Here is a 12,616-nt window from a genome sequence, read left to right as displayed (position 1 = left end):
TGTGGTGAATTAGCACCAGATAACCTCCCTCCACTACTCCTTTGACTTCATTGTTACTGCATGCTAGCAAAGTGGAGCCATTAAATGTCTGTACAGTAGACATTTGCTAAACCACACATTTACAGTAAACAGATTTGGGGGTCTGTAGAGACCAATGAGATTCAGCTAGTGGCAGGGCTGATCTAGATAAGTGTTTACAGGGTGCCAAGGAAATTTTGAATAGGGCCAAGGGCACTTCTTGAAAATTGTTAACCCCATTCCCTAGTCCTTTTAGGGCAGGCAATGGCAGTCGTGTGTTCTTGGCTTCTTTCAAAGGCTATCTGTTATAGAGGGGACATTCAATGGGACTTTTGTACCTAAGTACTTTAGGGTCTGATTTCTAAAGGCAGTGAGGTGCCAAAGGTGCACTTAGTTACCAGGGCCAAGACCCTGTTCTGCTGAAGCATATAGGTCTGATTCTGTTCCACCTGGCTTGGCTCCCTAAAAAAACTTAAGGGAAACTCCTCCTTTCCACTGCTTTTTGTGACTGGTGAGTAGAGCAGCATTGGATATGGCCATGCTAATATTTCTCAACAGTGCCTTGTTGGTTATGCACCGAACTTCAGATAATTTAAATAAGAGTTGGCAACCAGCTAGGTAGCCGCATCTTCAGGTGCTTTAAGCTCCTAAACAGATCCTTATTTATTTGAGGCACCTATTTTTAAAGTCTTGGACTTAAGCTCTAAAAAACAGCAAGGGATTAGAGAAGCAAAGGAATGAGTTTTCACCATAAACAGTTGAGAGAAGGTCTACTCTGCACAAAGGCAAATAAATGAAAGTTCTGTCTTATTGTCTCTAATTGTTGTTTATCTACTTGTTCTTACACAGAACTAATTGTAGGCACAAATTCCAGCCCTAGCTGAAAATTAGTTGCTTCAGACAATTTTAGCAAAAGTACAGTGCTCAGAGATAGAACACTATTCTGAAGTGCCCCACTCCTGCTTTTTCTTTCTTTTAAGCTTCAAAACTACTCTAGCTTCCCAGTGTGTACTGTCAGGCTGTTTTTGGCAAATAATGGGTTTTGTTTTTAATATTTAGGTGAAATATGTTGTTTCCTAGTTAGGAAGCTGGTGAAGTCAAAACTACTCTAGCTTCCCAGTGTGTACTGTCAGGCTGTTTTTGGCAAATGTGGGCAGTGGGGTTCCGCAATCTTCATCAGTGACTTGGATGAGGGGGTAGGCACCCTGTTCAAGTTTTTAGAAGGATGCAATAGGCTACAAGCTGACCTTGACAGGTTTTTAATATTTAGGTGAAATATGTTGTTTCCTAGTTAGGAAGACTTACTGGTGAAGTAGACTAAAAGAACATTCCGCAAAGCTTAAGCTGCACAGACTAAGGCTGCATAAAGACTTTCAAATGATCTGGAAAAAGTCTTCTGAGCTTGTTTTCCTGGTAGAAAAACTTACCTGGAGGTGCTTTGAATACTGAGACTTTGAAACAGAGTCCCTGAAGAGCAGAGAGCTTGCAGTGATGATGCTATGTACTGAAGGGAACCTGTACATATATATCAGCCTACTCTACAGACTCCCTCTTTCTGCCTGGAGACAGATGGCAGCAGTTCACAGGGCAGCATTGATCGCTTGGCCCAGGCTGCTAAAGGTTAGCCTGCATCTCCCTGCTTCACAATGTGGAAGAGGCATGCATTCTGTTCCTGCTCAGCTGAAGCAGTAGAGTCCAGCACGTGACACTGTCTCCCTGGGGGGAAAGGTGAGAACAAAGTGTCTTGGGATGCTGGAAGACTGTGCTGTGGCTTCTCTTAGAAGAGAATGTGTGCAAACATTTACTGTCCCAGGAAAAACTCTCCTGTGAATTTATTTTAATTCTGGTTGTTCCTGGGTTATCATGTTGGAGTGGCCATTTTTGCTCTGGAAGAAAAATTCTGAATATCTGTGTGCTCATGGTTTCTTTCCCAGGAAAAACTGAATATCTGAGAGTGGCCTCAGAAACCTGACTGGAGCAGGTTCAGGACACTGGCAATGTCTATGTTGCAGAAGCTTGTCATAAGTCATGTTTCAACTGGTAAGGGATCTGGGACAGAAGTTTCATAAACCAGTTTGACCCAAATCAGTTGAATGTAGTATCAGACTTATCTTAAACCAGTTTGTCATTTTGAAACTGGTTTTTCTGGACTGAGCTTCTGTGCTGTTACAGGTTTAAACCAGTTTCAGATCACAAAACTGGTTTATGTGCAACTTCTGTCCATAGCCTAAGTTACTTGAGTGAAAATTTGTGGGATGTGGGTCTTGGAACAGAAGTAACTTTAGTTTGGCTTTTATTTGGCTGCAATTCTTTTGAATAACTAAACTAGTTAACTTGCATTCCAGCTTGCAAAAAAGCCAGCCTTTAGATATAGAGGAGTAGCAGTACCACAAGATGAAGATGCAGCAAACATGATCCATGGCCAGCTGGTGTTGTAGCAAAAGGCAGAGGCAGGTTACAAGCCAATGCTTGCATAAGGTGGGCATCTCAGCAGAAGCATAGAGCAATTCAGTGCTCTTGAAGTTCCCAAGCTTAAGTTTTAGGGTTTTTTGTTTTTTTTTAAGGAAGTGGGTTGTTTGAAGGGCAAGCAGAACTGAACTAAACAGTGCACAACTGGTGCCAAAATCAGGTTAAGAACATAAGAAGTGTTATACTGGCTCAGACCAATGGTCTACCTAGCCCAGTGTCCTGTTTCCAACCAGTGGCAATAGAGGATGATTTAGAGTAAGAGCCTAAGAACAGGATATATCTAGTTATCCCCTGTTGTACCCTTCCTGACATCCACCATCATTGCTTTAACTGTAAGTAAACTTGTAAAGGTTGTAAGTAAGCTTAGTGCAAATCCCTCTACACATGTTCAGACTGGCTGATAACTAGCTTGAAATTGAGGCTATTAGGTTGTCCACAGCTTGGTGTGCACTACTTTAACAACATTTTCAGCTGAAGCATTGGAAATGTTGTGGGCCTTCTGTGGAGTTGTTGGGATCATGGTGGTGGCTGGAAGAAGGGGAGGGCCCCAACTATACTTCATGCAAGGAGGGAGACTGTTTTGGGAGTAGCAGCATTGAGGTGAGAGGTCAGTCTTGTCCTGCATTGGTGGCTGTACAGGGGGCAAGGTAATGAGCACAGACCATACTAAGCTCCTAGTCAGCTCCTGGTTTTCCTTAGTGCGGTACTAAAGTGCTTGGGTCTAGAAGAGTAAAAATGACAAGTTACACCTCTTGCAAAACATTTTAGTTACTACTCCCCAAGTGCCTACCACTAAGTGCTCTCTCCTCCCTTCTTCACACATTTGTCAAGTTTTGTGTGTGCATTTCTGTGAGATTTGATGCAAGCTAATTTGCATTACTATATACTATCTTAAAGCAAACAGAATGCTGGGGCAAGGTAGAGTTTTGGCAAGAAATAGTAGTAAACAATTCATATGAAATAGTAAATCCATGCCATGCCCCTCATCCTGCATGGTACACTTCAGTTAGTGCTCCCTGAGTCCACAGGTTTGGGAGCAGCATGGCTTCTAGACCAGTGGTTCTCAACCTTTTTTGTATCAGGACCCATTTGTAAATATTGATGGCCTGTTCTGACCCAGTGCCCCTCACTCTCAACCTGCTGGCCCCACCCTCAGGCCCCAGCCCCCAGTGTGTAGGGCAGGGGGGCCCCAAGCAGCCCCTTGCAAACTGGAACTCTGCCAGCCTGCAAGTGAAAAGCCACGGTTTCCCACATTTTTCTCCTTTAAAGAAGAATTCATTTTTAAAGTTTGTTCGCAACCCTTTTATATGCTCTTGCAACCCACTTTTGATTCATGACCCATGGGTTGAGAAATGGCTGTTCTAGATCCAAAAATGGTGAGAAGTCATCATACCTAGACAGCTTTCTTCTCCAAAGTAGAACTGAAAATCCCTCCTAACTGGTTGAGTAATGCAGCAAATCCCAGGTTTATGTAATTAATGTGCTGGGCCACTGCTGGTAATGACAGCATTTACTATTCCCTCTAATCTTTTTGATGCTGGAGGAACTGGGGGTGATGGGATATAACAAGGGTAAAGGAAATAACTAGGTCCTATTGTTTCCCCATCTGTAGAAGACCCAAGCCCATGTTAAACCACTGCTTAATGCAAATAACAAACTTGTTTCTCATGCTGACTTATCTACCCCCCATCCTCACATGGAATTTACCCACAAACTAGATACAGTCCTCTGCCAGGTTGGGACCCAGTCTCTAACAACCCTAAAATTTGAAGCATGAGATCATTGGAGCTGGAGAGTTTCCTCACTCTACTACAAGGTTATTAAGCACCTACCTTGTAGCATGGATAGCCAGAGAAGATCAAATCTATAATGCCAATAGGAGATCTCTGGAGAGAACTAAGAGATTCTGGTTGCTAGATATTTGCATCTAAAGATAGACTGTAGGTCTGGACACATGGCTATTTTAGATGTTATAAGTGGAGGAAGAGCTGCTGCCTGGGAAAACACACTGCAGCTGTTACAATACAAATGTTACGCCGGTATGATAAGTCCTTCAGTGATAAGAGTGAGCTAAATCTTTGACCCTGAATGAAGCAGGTTTTGTTATGCTTATACAAGGCTACATGATACTACACATGTAGCAGCCTGCATCAGCACCTCATCTGATAATGTAAGGCCATTCACGGAGATACTGACTTCCAGGAAATATTTCAGACCATATGAAATAAGTTGATTACATCAGCCAGTCCTGCAAACAGAACCAGCCTCAGGATCTGAGTAGGATACACTTGGATCCATTTTCAGGGTCAGGGCTAACACCTGAAGGATGGTGTTTGTATACATCTGGAAAGGAGGAAATGCAGGCTCCTGACAGCTCAGTATCACAACTTCTGAAAACATGTTCAATACACTTCCAGTAGCAAATCAAAATGAAAGGACTTGCTCTAACAGGAGAGCAGACTTGCCTCAATCAGGTGCATCAGAGAGCAGCAAAGCTGACCTCATCCTTGTCATAAGTCTCTCAGACCCTGAGCTGGAGGCTTTAGTTTCCCTTTAAAAAGATATCAAACACTTACCTGTATTTTTCAGTTGCACATTTACAATAGTCCCCACAAAGAAACGATCTGACAAGTCTGTGAGCCTAGAAATTGCTGTAGTTCAACAGGATTGTTCCCAGCTGCTACAGATTCTAGTTCTTGCAGTGTGAGCCAGCTCAGGTTTAATCACACAGTTATTTGTTGGTTTAACCAGACAAATTACATGCATTTTATTACAAAGCTTTTATTAAAAAAAAAAAAGAAAAAAAAAAGAAAAAAAAAACCAACCAAATGCTCAGCACAGTAACTCAAACTGGAATGACAAATCAGTTGACAGTATTTTTGGCAAAGGCTGTGCCTTACTATTAAAAAAATGGGTACATCAATGCTCATTTCAACAACTGGCATAAAATCCCACTAACAGGCTAACAAAAACAGATACAAATACAGAACAATTGAAGTAATAATTCAAGTGCTGGGCTTTTTACAAGGAGGAGGGCAATGGATGAGGAGGAGAACTCACTGCAGTCAAATTTGCTGGATGTATTGCTTATGTTTTACAGAGAGTAGATGAAGCAGGACTGACATGTCTACTGACCAGGTGACTGCTAAAATGTATTTAGTTCTACAGGACACTGTATTACACAGACTGAGAGGGCCACTATTTGTTACAAATAGTTTAATGAAAAAGCCACCCTTTCCATACAGGCTTTTCCTCTGGCAGAAAAAAAAGGACTTTTTTTTTTTATTTAAAAAGAAACTTAGATCTTTTGAAGCTTCTTTAAAAGCTTGCAGCTAGTAAAATATACACCAAGGAAATGAAAAACTAAAAGTTAAAATATAAAAGCATTCAAGTTTCTTAAAAAAGCTAAAACCAAAATTGATCCTGTCTCACCCTTAAATAAAAAGAAGTGTGAGTGGGTCTCCCTTGACCAGACGAGTTCCATTCCTCAGCGTGCTGGGGCTGGGGGGGAGGACGGGGGTAGCTGTTGGTCTACGTTATTCAGTTGGCTGAAGCAGGCAGACGCAGCCAAACTACTTTGCTGCCGACTCAGTGTGGATGCTGATGAGACGGGCTTAGGAATGCAAAGTGGAGATGGAGTGAAGACAAAAGCTGTTCTGCTGACCCAGGAGTTCTGAAATGCTCATTTGATCTCTTTATATCAGGGTTGGGAATCTCGTGATAGTGAAGGGTTTTGGCAGTGATTGTCTTTATGGTTCAGTGTCTCTAGCAGTGACATCCTAGACAGACTCCATGGGGGGTGGTCTGCATGGATGAAGGACACACCTGGGGTTTTAACAAGCTTCCATCTCCAGAAGGGGCCCTGGTGTCGCTGCCTTGGCTTTGCATGTCGAGAAAGAATTTCTTTTCCCACCTAAAGAGGGGGAGGGGAAAAAAGTAAAAAATTTGCTTCCAGAAGTTTTTAAACATTCATTCTTAAGGAGACCTTGAAACCAAAACACTCTCCATCTAAGAAACCCATGTTGGTGGATACCGTAAAGCTATGGACTAACAGTATTAGTAGATGGTACTTTTGAATTATCAGCTGAGTTTGTCACACTGCTGTTGCATACACACGTTGAAGGGTTTGGCTTTTACTCTGTCCATTCAGTGCATCACTCCACATTTATTAGTAGCTTGATTAAAAATATTTAAGGTGCCCATACCCCTTAGAATGGATCCCTAAGGAGTGAAATTTAGACAGAAATAATTCCTTTTGTTGAGGGCTTTTATTTCCCTGCCACAGCTGACCTGGACATCATTTATAGAGGATTAGACATCCTCAAACCTCATCATTACAAGAGTCAGGGTCAATTAAGTATCTGGCACGAGTTTCAAGTTCTACTCCATTTAAAACAAAGAAATCCTATCTTAGTAGGCCCTGCAGGGGAGTCCGCTGTGAGGCAGAAAAGCAGTGTCCTGTGAATATCTACTGTAGCATGAAACTGCATTGGTAAACAGCCTGTCTTACCTATTACCCTCAGGTATATGGCTTCCAGACCTTTCACTTGCGCAAGAGACTGCTGCCAAAAGCCACAGGATTTAAACTGTCTGATGGCAGAGCTTGCAAGGATCTTAGGATGGCTTATGTGGGATGCAAGGTCAGCAGTGCAAGCCTGTAGGTATTACTCAGTACTCCCCTTACCCCCCCCAACCCTTGTCCTATCAACACCCCCCAGAGAAGCAGTCTGCAACATTAGGTCTCTGTATTACATCAGCCTGCTTTGTAATTGCTGATTCAACAGTCATCCAGGCCCTCCTGACTAAGATGACCAAATTAAAGACTCCACCCGGTGACTGACTAGTGAGTCAAGCCACAGCGCAGGATGGCAAGTAGGAAATTTTCCATATACATCTCTATGGTGGTGTTGGCATTGCTGGTATCTCATCAAAACCTACCCAGTGTTTTCTAGGCTTTCAGGAACTGCACAACAAACAAATGGGTAAAGGTTCTACCGAGCAGAGCTTTCATAATTGCTTTGCGTTAGTCCTGGATTTCAAGAAGCAACTTCTTTTTAGCTAGCCATGGTGAGACGTGACAAGAGGTCTTGAATTACTTTGAATCATACATGCTGAGACACTGTACCTACCCTTTTCAAAACAGGTTAAGTGTAAACAGTATTAGCATTTGCCTGATCATAACTAATTATGACTGATGCCAAATCATACATGAGGCTACATTCCTATCACTGACAACAGGCTAGAGCTATTCAGAACTGTAACTAGGGTATGGGCAAAGTTAAATAAATGTATCAAAGGTCCCAGTCTACACATTTCCCCCAGCAGTTTAAGCTGAATAGTGGGTGTTAGGTGCACAGTATTTTGTCCATTAGCTGGAAATGATTGTTTACCAGTGTCATAAGTGAGGAACTTATACAAGTTAAAATTCTCAAGGGATGACATCTACTGAGATCAAGAGCTTCGTTGGGTCCAGGACAGCTGCTCTCAATTCGGGTGCCATGAGATCCTTTTAAGTGCTGTGCAACCTTAGCACTGTTACGCACGCAGACTTGATTCGCCAGGTAAACCCAGAGTTTTCAAATAAGAACCTGTAGGGTAAAACATCCAAATGACTGCACTTTTCCCTGTGATAAAATAGCTTGTCCCAGGAGAAATACAGTGCATGTTTGTAGCCTAGAGGTAGTATTCACCTGTTTCTATACTTGGCTGCCACAAATAGAGCAAAAAAAGTCAGCGTGGCCTTTTAAAAAGCATAGTCAAAAGTCCACTGGAAAAGCAACTCTTTCAACAGAGGTGGTCTGTCTTGACTAATTCAGTTCCTATTTCCTCATAAAGTCATCCCAAGCCCCAACTAAAAAAAAAGCCTCCTTAGTTTCCTGCATGTTGTTTTAAAGTAGCTCAGCGCTCCACAACACACGGGGATCAAAGAGCTATGAAGGGCTCTACCTTTCCAAGGAGCACGAGAGCCAGGCCAAGCAAACAGCAGAGGAACACTGGTGAGAGCACCCCGCAGACTTATATTTACTTTGTGCCTTTTCATCCCAGATTTTCAAAGGTTTGGTCCAGGTTGCTCTTCCTGGGAAGGTTTTCCTCTCAGTCTTACATGAAAACATTCAGCTTCCTGTTGAGGAATGGCCTTGAGGCGCCAGGCCAGTAGTTCACAGCAGTCTGATACAAGTGCTGTGATTCAGAGCTACTCCCCATTAGCAGCCAGGAATGTCTACTTCACCGAAGGAAATGAAATGCTCTTCTGTTGAGACCATTCCCTGCCACCTCCCCCTTCCCTTACCAGCAAGCTGCCTTTGAAGTCAGGAGGTTAAAACAACGGCCACGGCCTTGCTCTGGCCCTCAGGTTTTAAACTGAGGCCTTTGCTGCTTTTGTGAGTCAAAGTGCAACTGTAGCAGTTTCTGGTGCACAATTTCATAACCTCTGCCTACTCTTCAGCAGTAAAAAAAAAGGAGACAGCAAACATGATTCCAGTTGTACAAGGGGTGGCAGAAGCAAAGAGGAGACCTAAAGTATTGTTATTCTTTCCAGAGGAATACTCCAGAAAGTTACACACTAGCCTTTCTCCAGCTGCATGTTTTTAAGGCGACAAGCTTGTAGTAGTTCGTACTGCCGACAAACCAAATAGTACCTTAAAAAAAAAAGGAACGAGGATGGTGTTGCCTTTCAGATATAAAACAGGTCAAATTAGGATTCTTTTCAAGAAACCACAGGCATGTGCTAAGGAGACTGAAGACTTCCCACATCTAAGACTTCACTGGGGGGCTGTAGCTGAAGTCTCGCCAAGCCAGGCATGCCCTAGCACAGCCCAATCCACAAGCGAAGTCGGCACAATCAAAGGCTGCAATTACAGCTCCCTGGCTGTGGTCAGGCTTCAAAGAAAGTGCTGCAAGTCACATTTTACATATGTGAAGTCTTGAGCCTCCGCCACAATAAGAGCCACTGTCTGTGCCGTTTGCAGCATAGATCTGACTGCAGCAAAAAAAAGACACCCTTGAAATGAGTGACTTGAATAGAAATAAAATCAGACATTTAAGTTCTCCATTAACATGATAAAAACAGAACTTTGGTAACTGGCAGCATGGGGAATACAGCCTCCCGATGCAATCAGAGGTTAGCTAAGTGATTTTTCTTTTTGCTAAAGAATAAGTGGCACACTTTCGCCCTGCTTTAGGCATTGTAATGGGATGAACTGCATAGCTTTGAAGGCCTCAGCATCCTGAACTCAAAGATGTTACCAACTTGTCATCTCTAAACTAGGCTCAGAGAGGCTGAAACAATGTGAGCCAATGGAGATTACACAGCTTCCAGTGAGGGACTGAAAGTGGGCTGTGTTTGCAATATGCTGGAGGCAGAAAAAGGAAGTAAGTAGAAGGGAGACTCAGCCTTTCAGAAAATGCAATAAGAACATCAGTGTACTTTGGTGTGGTTCACTGAAATTAAGATACTTTGTCCTACTGGACAAATTCACTAGAATTCAGCGTTAGATGCAAGCTGCAGGGGGAGAGCGGGATTTTACACTATCAAAATATCCCCTTTAGGGCATCTTTGAACAATGTTTTTAGGGCTATTCTGAAACCACTCTTTCGAAATGCTGTGCTGCAAAATGTAATACAAAATCAAGTCAATACCTAAATGAAAAGCTTGGATAGAGCCACTACGTTCGGCCAGTGGTCTAGCTTGAAAATGAAGCCACTTAGCAAACTCCTGACAAACAGAATCCCTGGCTTCCACACAGAACTACCCAGGACTTCACCGTTTCCAATCTGGCGCGCTAAACTATGTCATTTGAGCAGGGGTGGCAGTGGACTTCCAGAAATATATTTCCCCCTACAACCTCAGAAAAGTATATTAGCATAATATTTTTTCTCCTTTATATTCTCCCATAATTATATTTTCTGACACTTCTGAAGGTAACATGCGTTCATTTAAAAACCTTGTAAAAACCCCACAGGAGGTTGCTTAACTTTGAAATAGGCGTTTATTTTTACCCTGAAAACTTACTCTGCAAATTTCAATCAAGATGAGCAGAAATCTCATCAGTGTTTTTCCTTATATTACCCAGAAGGTGTCACTGTGTTCCGTACATGTTTTATTCTGTAGTTGTGATAAGCCAGGAAAAGTGGGGAAGCAGTTTCTGTTTGGTAATCTCTGTTATGGGGCCAACTACATGGTTGGGAGAGTAGTTAGACTAGCTTTCAGGCACAAAGTACAATTCTTAGGGCTGGGAAAGCAGCAGATAAATCTGCTCTTCTCCTAGGCCTGAGAATGGGTGCTTTGGACCCACACACTTGTCTAACATCTCTCCCCACTGTATAGTTGGCCCAGTAACAAAGATTACCAAACAAACTTTCCCTCTCCTTGTTTGTATGAGACTTTAACGGTACTTGTAGTCTGTTTATCAATTTGGCTTTTTATGATATAAAAAGACCTGAAAGAAGAAGCTTTTTTGGCTTGCCTTTCACCTTAGAAATATCACTAACGTTAAGTGTGAGCTTCCCTAGGTTTGTTGGAAGACCTGCTCTCTCAAGCCTTTTGTGTGCTTTGAGATACTCCTCCCAAATTAATGCTTAAGACAGTATCTGTTCCAACAAAAAGCTTTCAACAGTGACAAACTTTCTGCTCTCTAAGGCACAAATTGCACTCCCTTTTTTCCCAACCAGCAGAGAATCTCCAGGAAAGATGAGATCTGAATTCCTCATGTGAAAAGGGCTTTTTATTTATTTATTTTTTTAAGTGGAGATTACCTTTATAAAGCATCAGAAGAGACCATGTCCCTTCCATCTCTGCTGGTGGCTTAAAAGTTAAGAATGGACCATACAACTAACATAGTGGAACTAATTCTTAAGAGTGGCAGAAAAAGATATTTCCACAATCAATTAGACTTTGAGGCACAGCATTTGTGCAGTATAACCCCTCCCCTGCTTCCTTCACAGGCAGTAAAGAGGGTTTGCACCTGGAAAATGCTTGTATAGCCATCTTGCCTCAATCCACACATGCTGTTTACTGAAACAATGGTTTAAGCCACATAGGAGATATATAAACTCTGAAACAAAAACTATCCTCCACAACTCCTGCCACATGAATATATTTATCTTTGCAGGATCTGTTTAACTCTCCAGTCTGTCAAAGGACCAATACTTCATTAATCAGACAAGCTGCATCAAAAGTGGTGTTATTAAAAAAAGCAGAATCGCGTGCTTTCTATGAAGTTTAGAAAATCCACTGGTCAGCTGCAACTGTGATAGTTTTCTTTCATTTCCACACGCCTTTAATACTCATTAGCTGTAGGCTGGTCTAATTTATATTCTGTTCAATCACAAACTCACTCATTTCTTCTATTCAGAAATAAAGAGAATTACCCACTGCCCCCCCCCCAAATCTCATCCACTACCGCATAAAATTTGGTTTTGATTCCCTGAAATGGAGTTGATACGTGAGAGGCTATTTTTCATTGTTTAAATTTGGTATAAAAGGATCAAAACCAGACCCTTTAAATGCTGTGACTGGACATTAGAGTTGTGTGGGTATTTCTCCTTGTTTGAGATCTCTATTGCACCAGATGCACTACAAGTTGCCACGAAGATTATATTTAATTTCTCTCTGGTTGCCACTAATATGGATATGTTACAGTCAAGTTACCTTGCTGCTCTTTTTAATTCTTCTAGGTATTCCAGAACATTTGAAGATGTTCAGTACAGCTAGGGAGGACTCCACGGCAATCTGCCATGTGTCAAATGAGGTACCAGTTGCAGTTATTGTACCTGGCAAGTTAAATATTTCCACATTTTGGTGCAGAGTATTTGAAGTAGTTTTGTTGTCCCTCTCCAATTCCTCAGCCACTTAAAACAGTTATTCTGATCACCACATTACAATCAGCACGTCTGTTTCTGCCAAAAAATAAAACTGAATGGGGAATCTAAACTCTCCACTTCCTAAAAGCAGTTGCTGCAATTTATGGCTTTGGTAAGGAAGCTTGCGCTTCAAGTAAACAAGCTCCCTTCCCACAAAGAGGCATGCGATCTTTTCATTATCAATTCCTTGACTCAAACCTCTCTCCTTCCCCCTCTGCCTCCAGCCAGTTTTAACATAAGCAGGCGATATGATGCCTTCCAATTGATT

General features: G+C 42.2%; 1 protein-coding gene across 5 annotated transcripts in view; it reads right to left on the bottom strand.

Annotated features, from left to right (window-relative positions):
- Positions 1 to 5,194: 5,194 nt before the first annotated feature.
- LEF1 (lymphoid enhancer binding factor 1) overlaps positions 5,195 to 12,616 on the bottom strand; it is a 102,658-nt gene continuing 95,236 nt past the window's right edge. The window contains exons 12-13 of one of the 5 annotated variants that reach the window (XR_016440821.1): positions 7,878 to 8,075; positions 5,195 to 6,400 (exon numbers count right to left, since the gene is read on the bottom strand). Coding sequence is in view for 2 of the 5 variants with exons in the window: in XM_090036729.1 (XP_089892855.1) it covers positions 6,321 to 6,400 (80 nt within the window). In the remaining 3 variants the exon portion in view is untranslated. The remainder of the gene's footprint in view (positions 6,401 to 7,877; positions 8,076 to 12,616) is intronic. The other 4 variants (XM_090036730.1, XM_090036732.1, XM_090036729.1 and 1 more) reach the window with 4 other exon arrangements.

The sequence above is a fragment of the Crocodylus siamensis genome, chromosome 2 (assembly GCF_052110815.1).
Source record: "Crocodylus siamensis isolate JL-2025a chromosome 2, ASM5211081v1, whole genome shotgun sequence".
Lineage (NCBI taxonomy): Eukaryota > Metazoa > Chordata > Crocodylia > Crocodylidae > Crocodylus > Crocodylus siamensis.
Note: the sequence above shows the minus strand (reverse complement) of the source record. Positions and strands in the feature narration are given on the sequence as shown.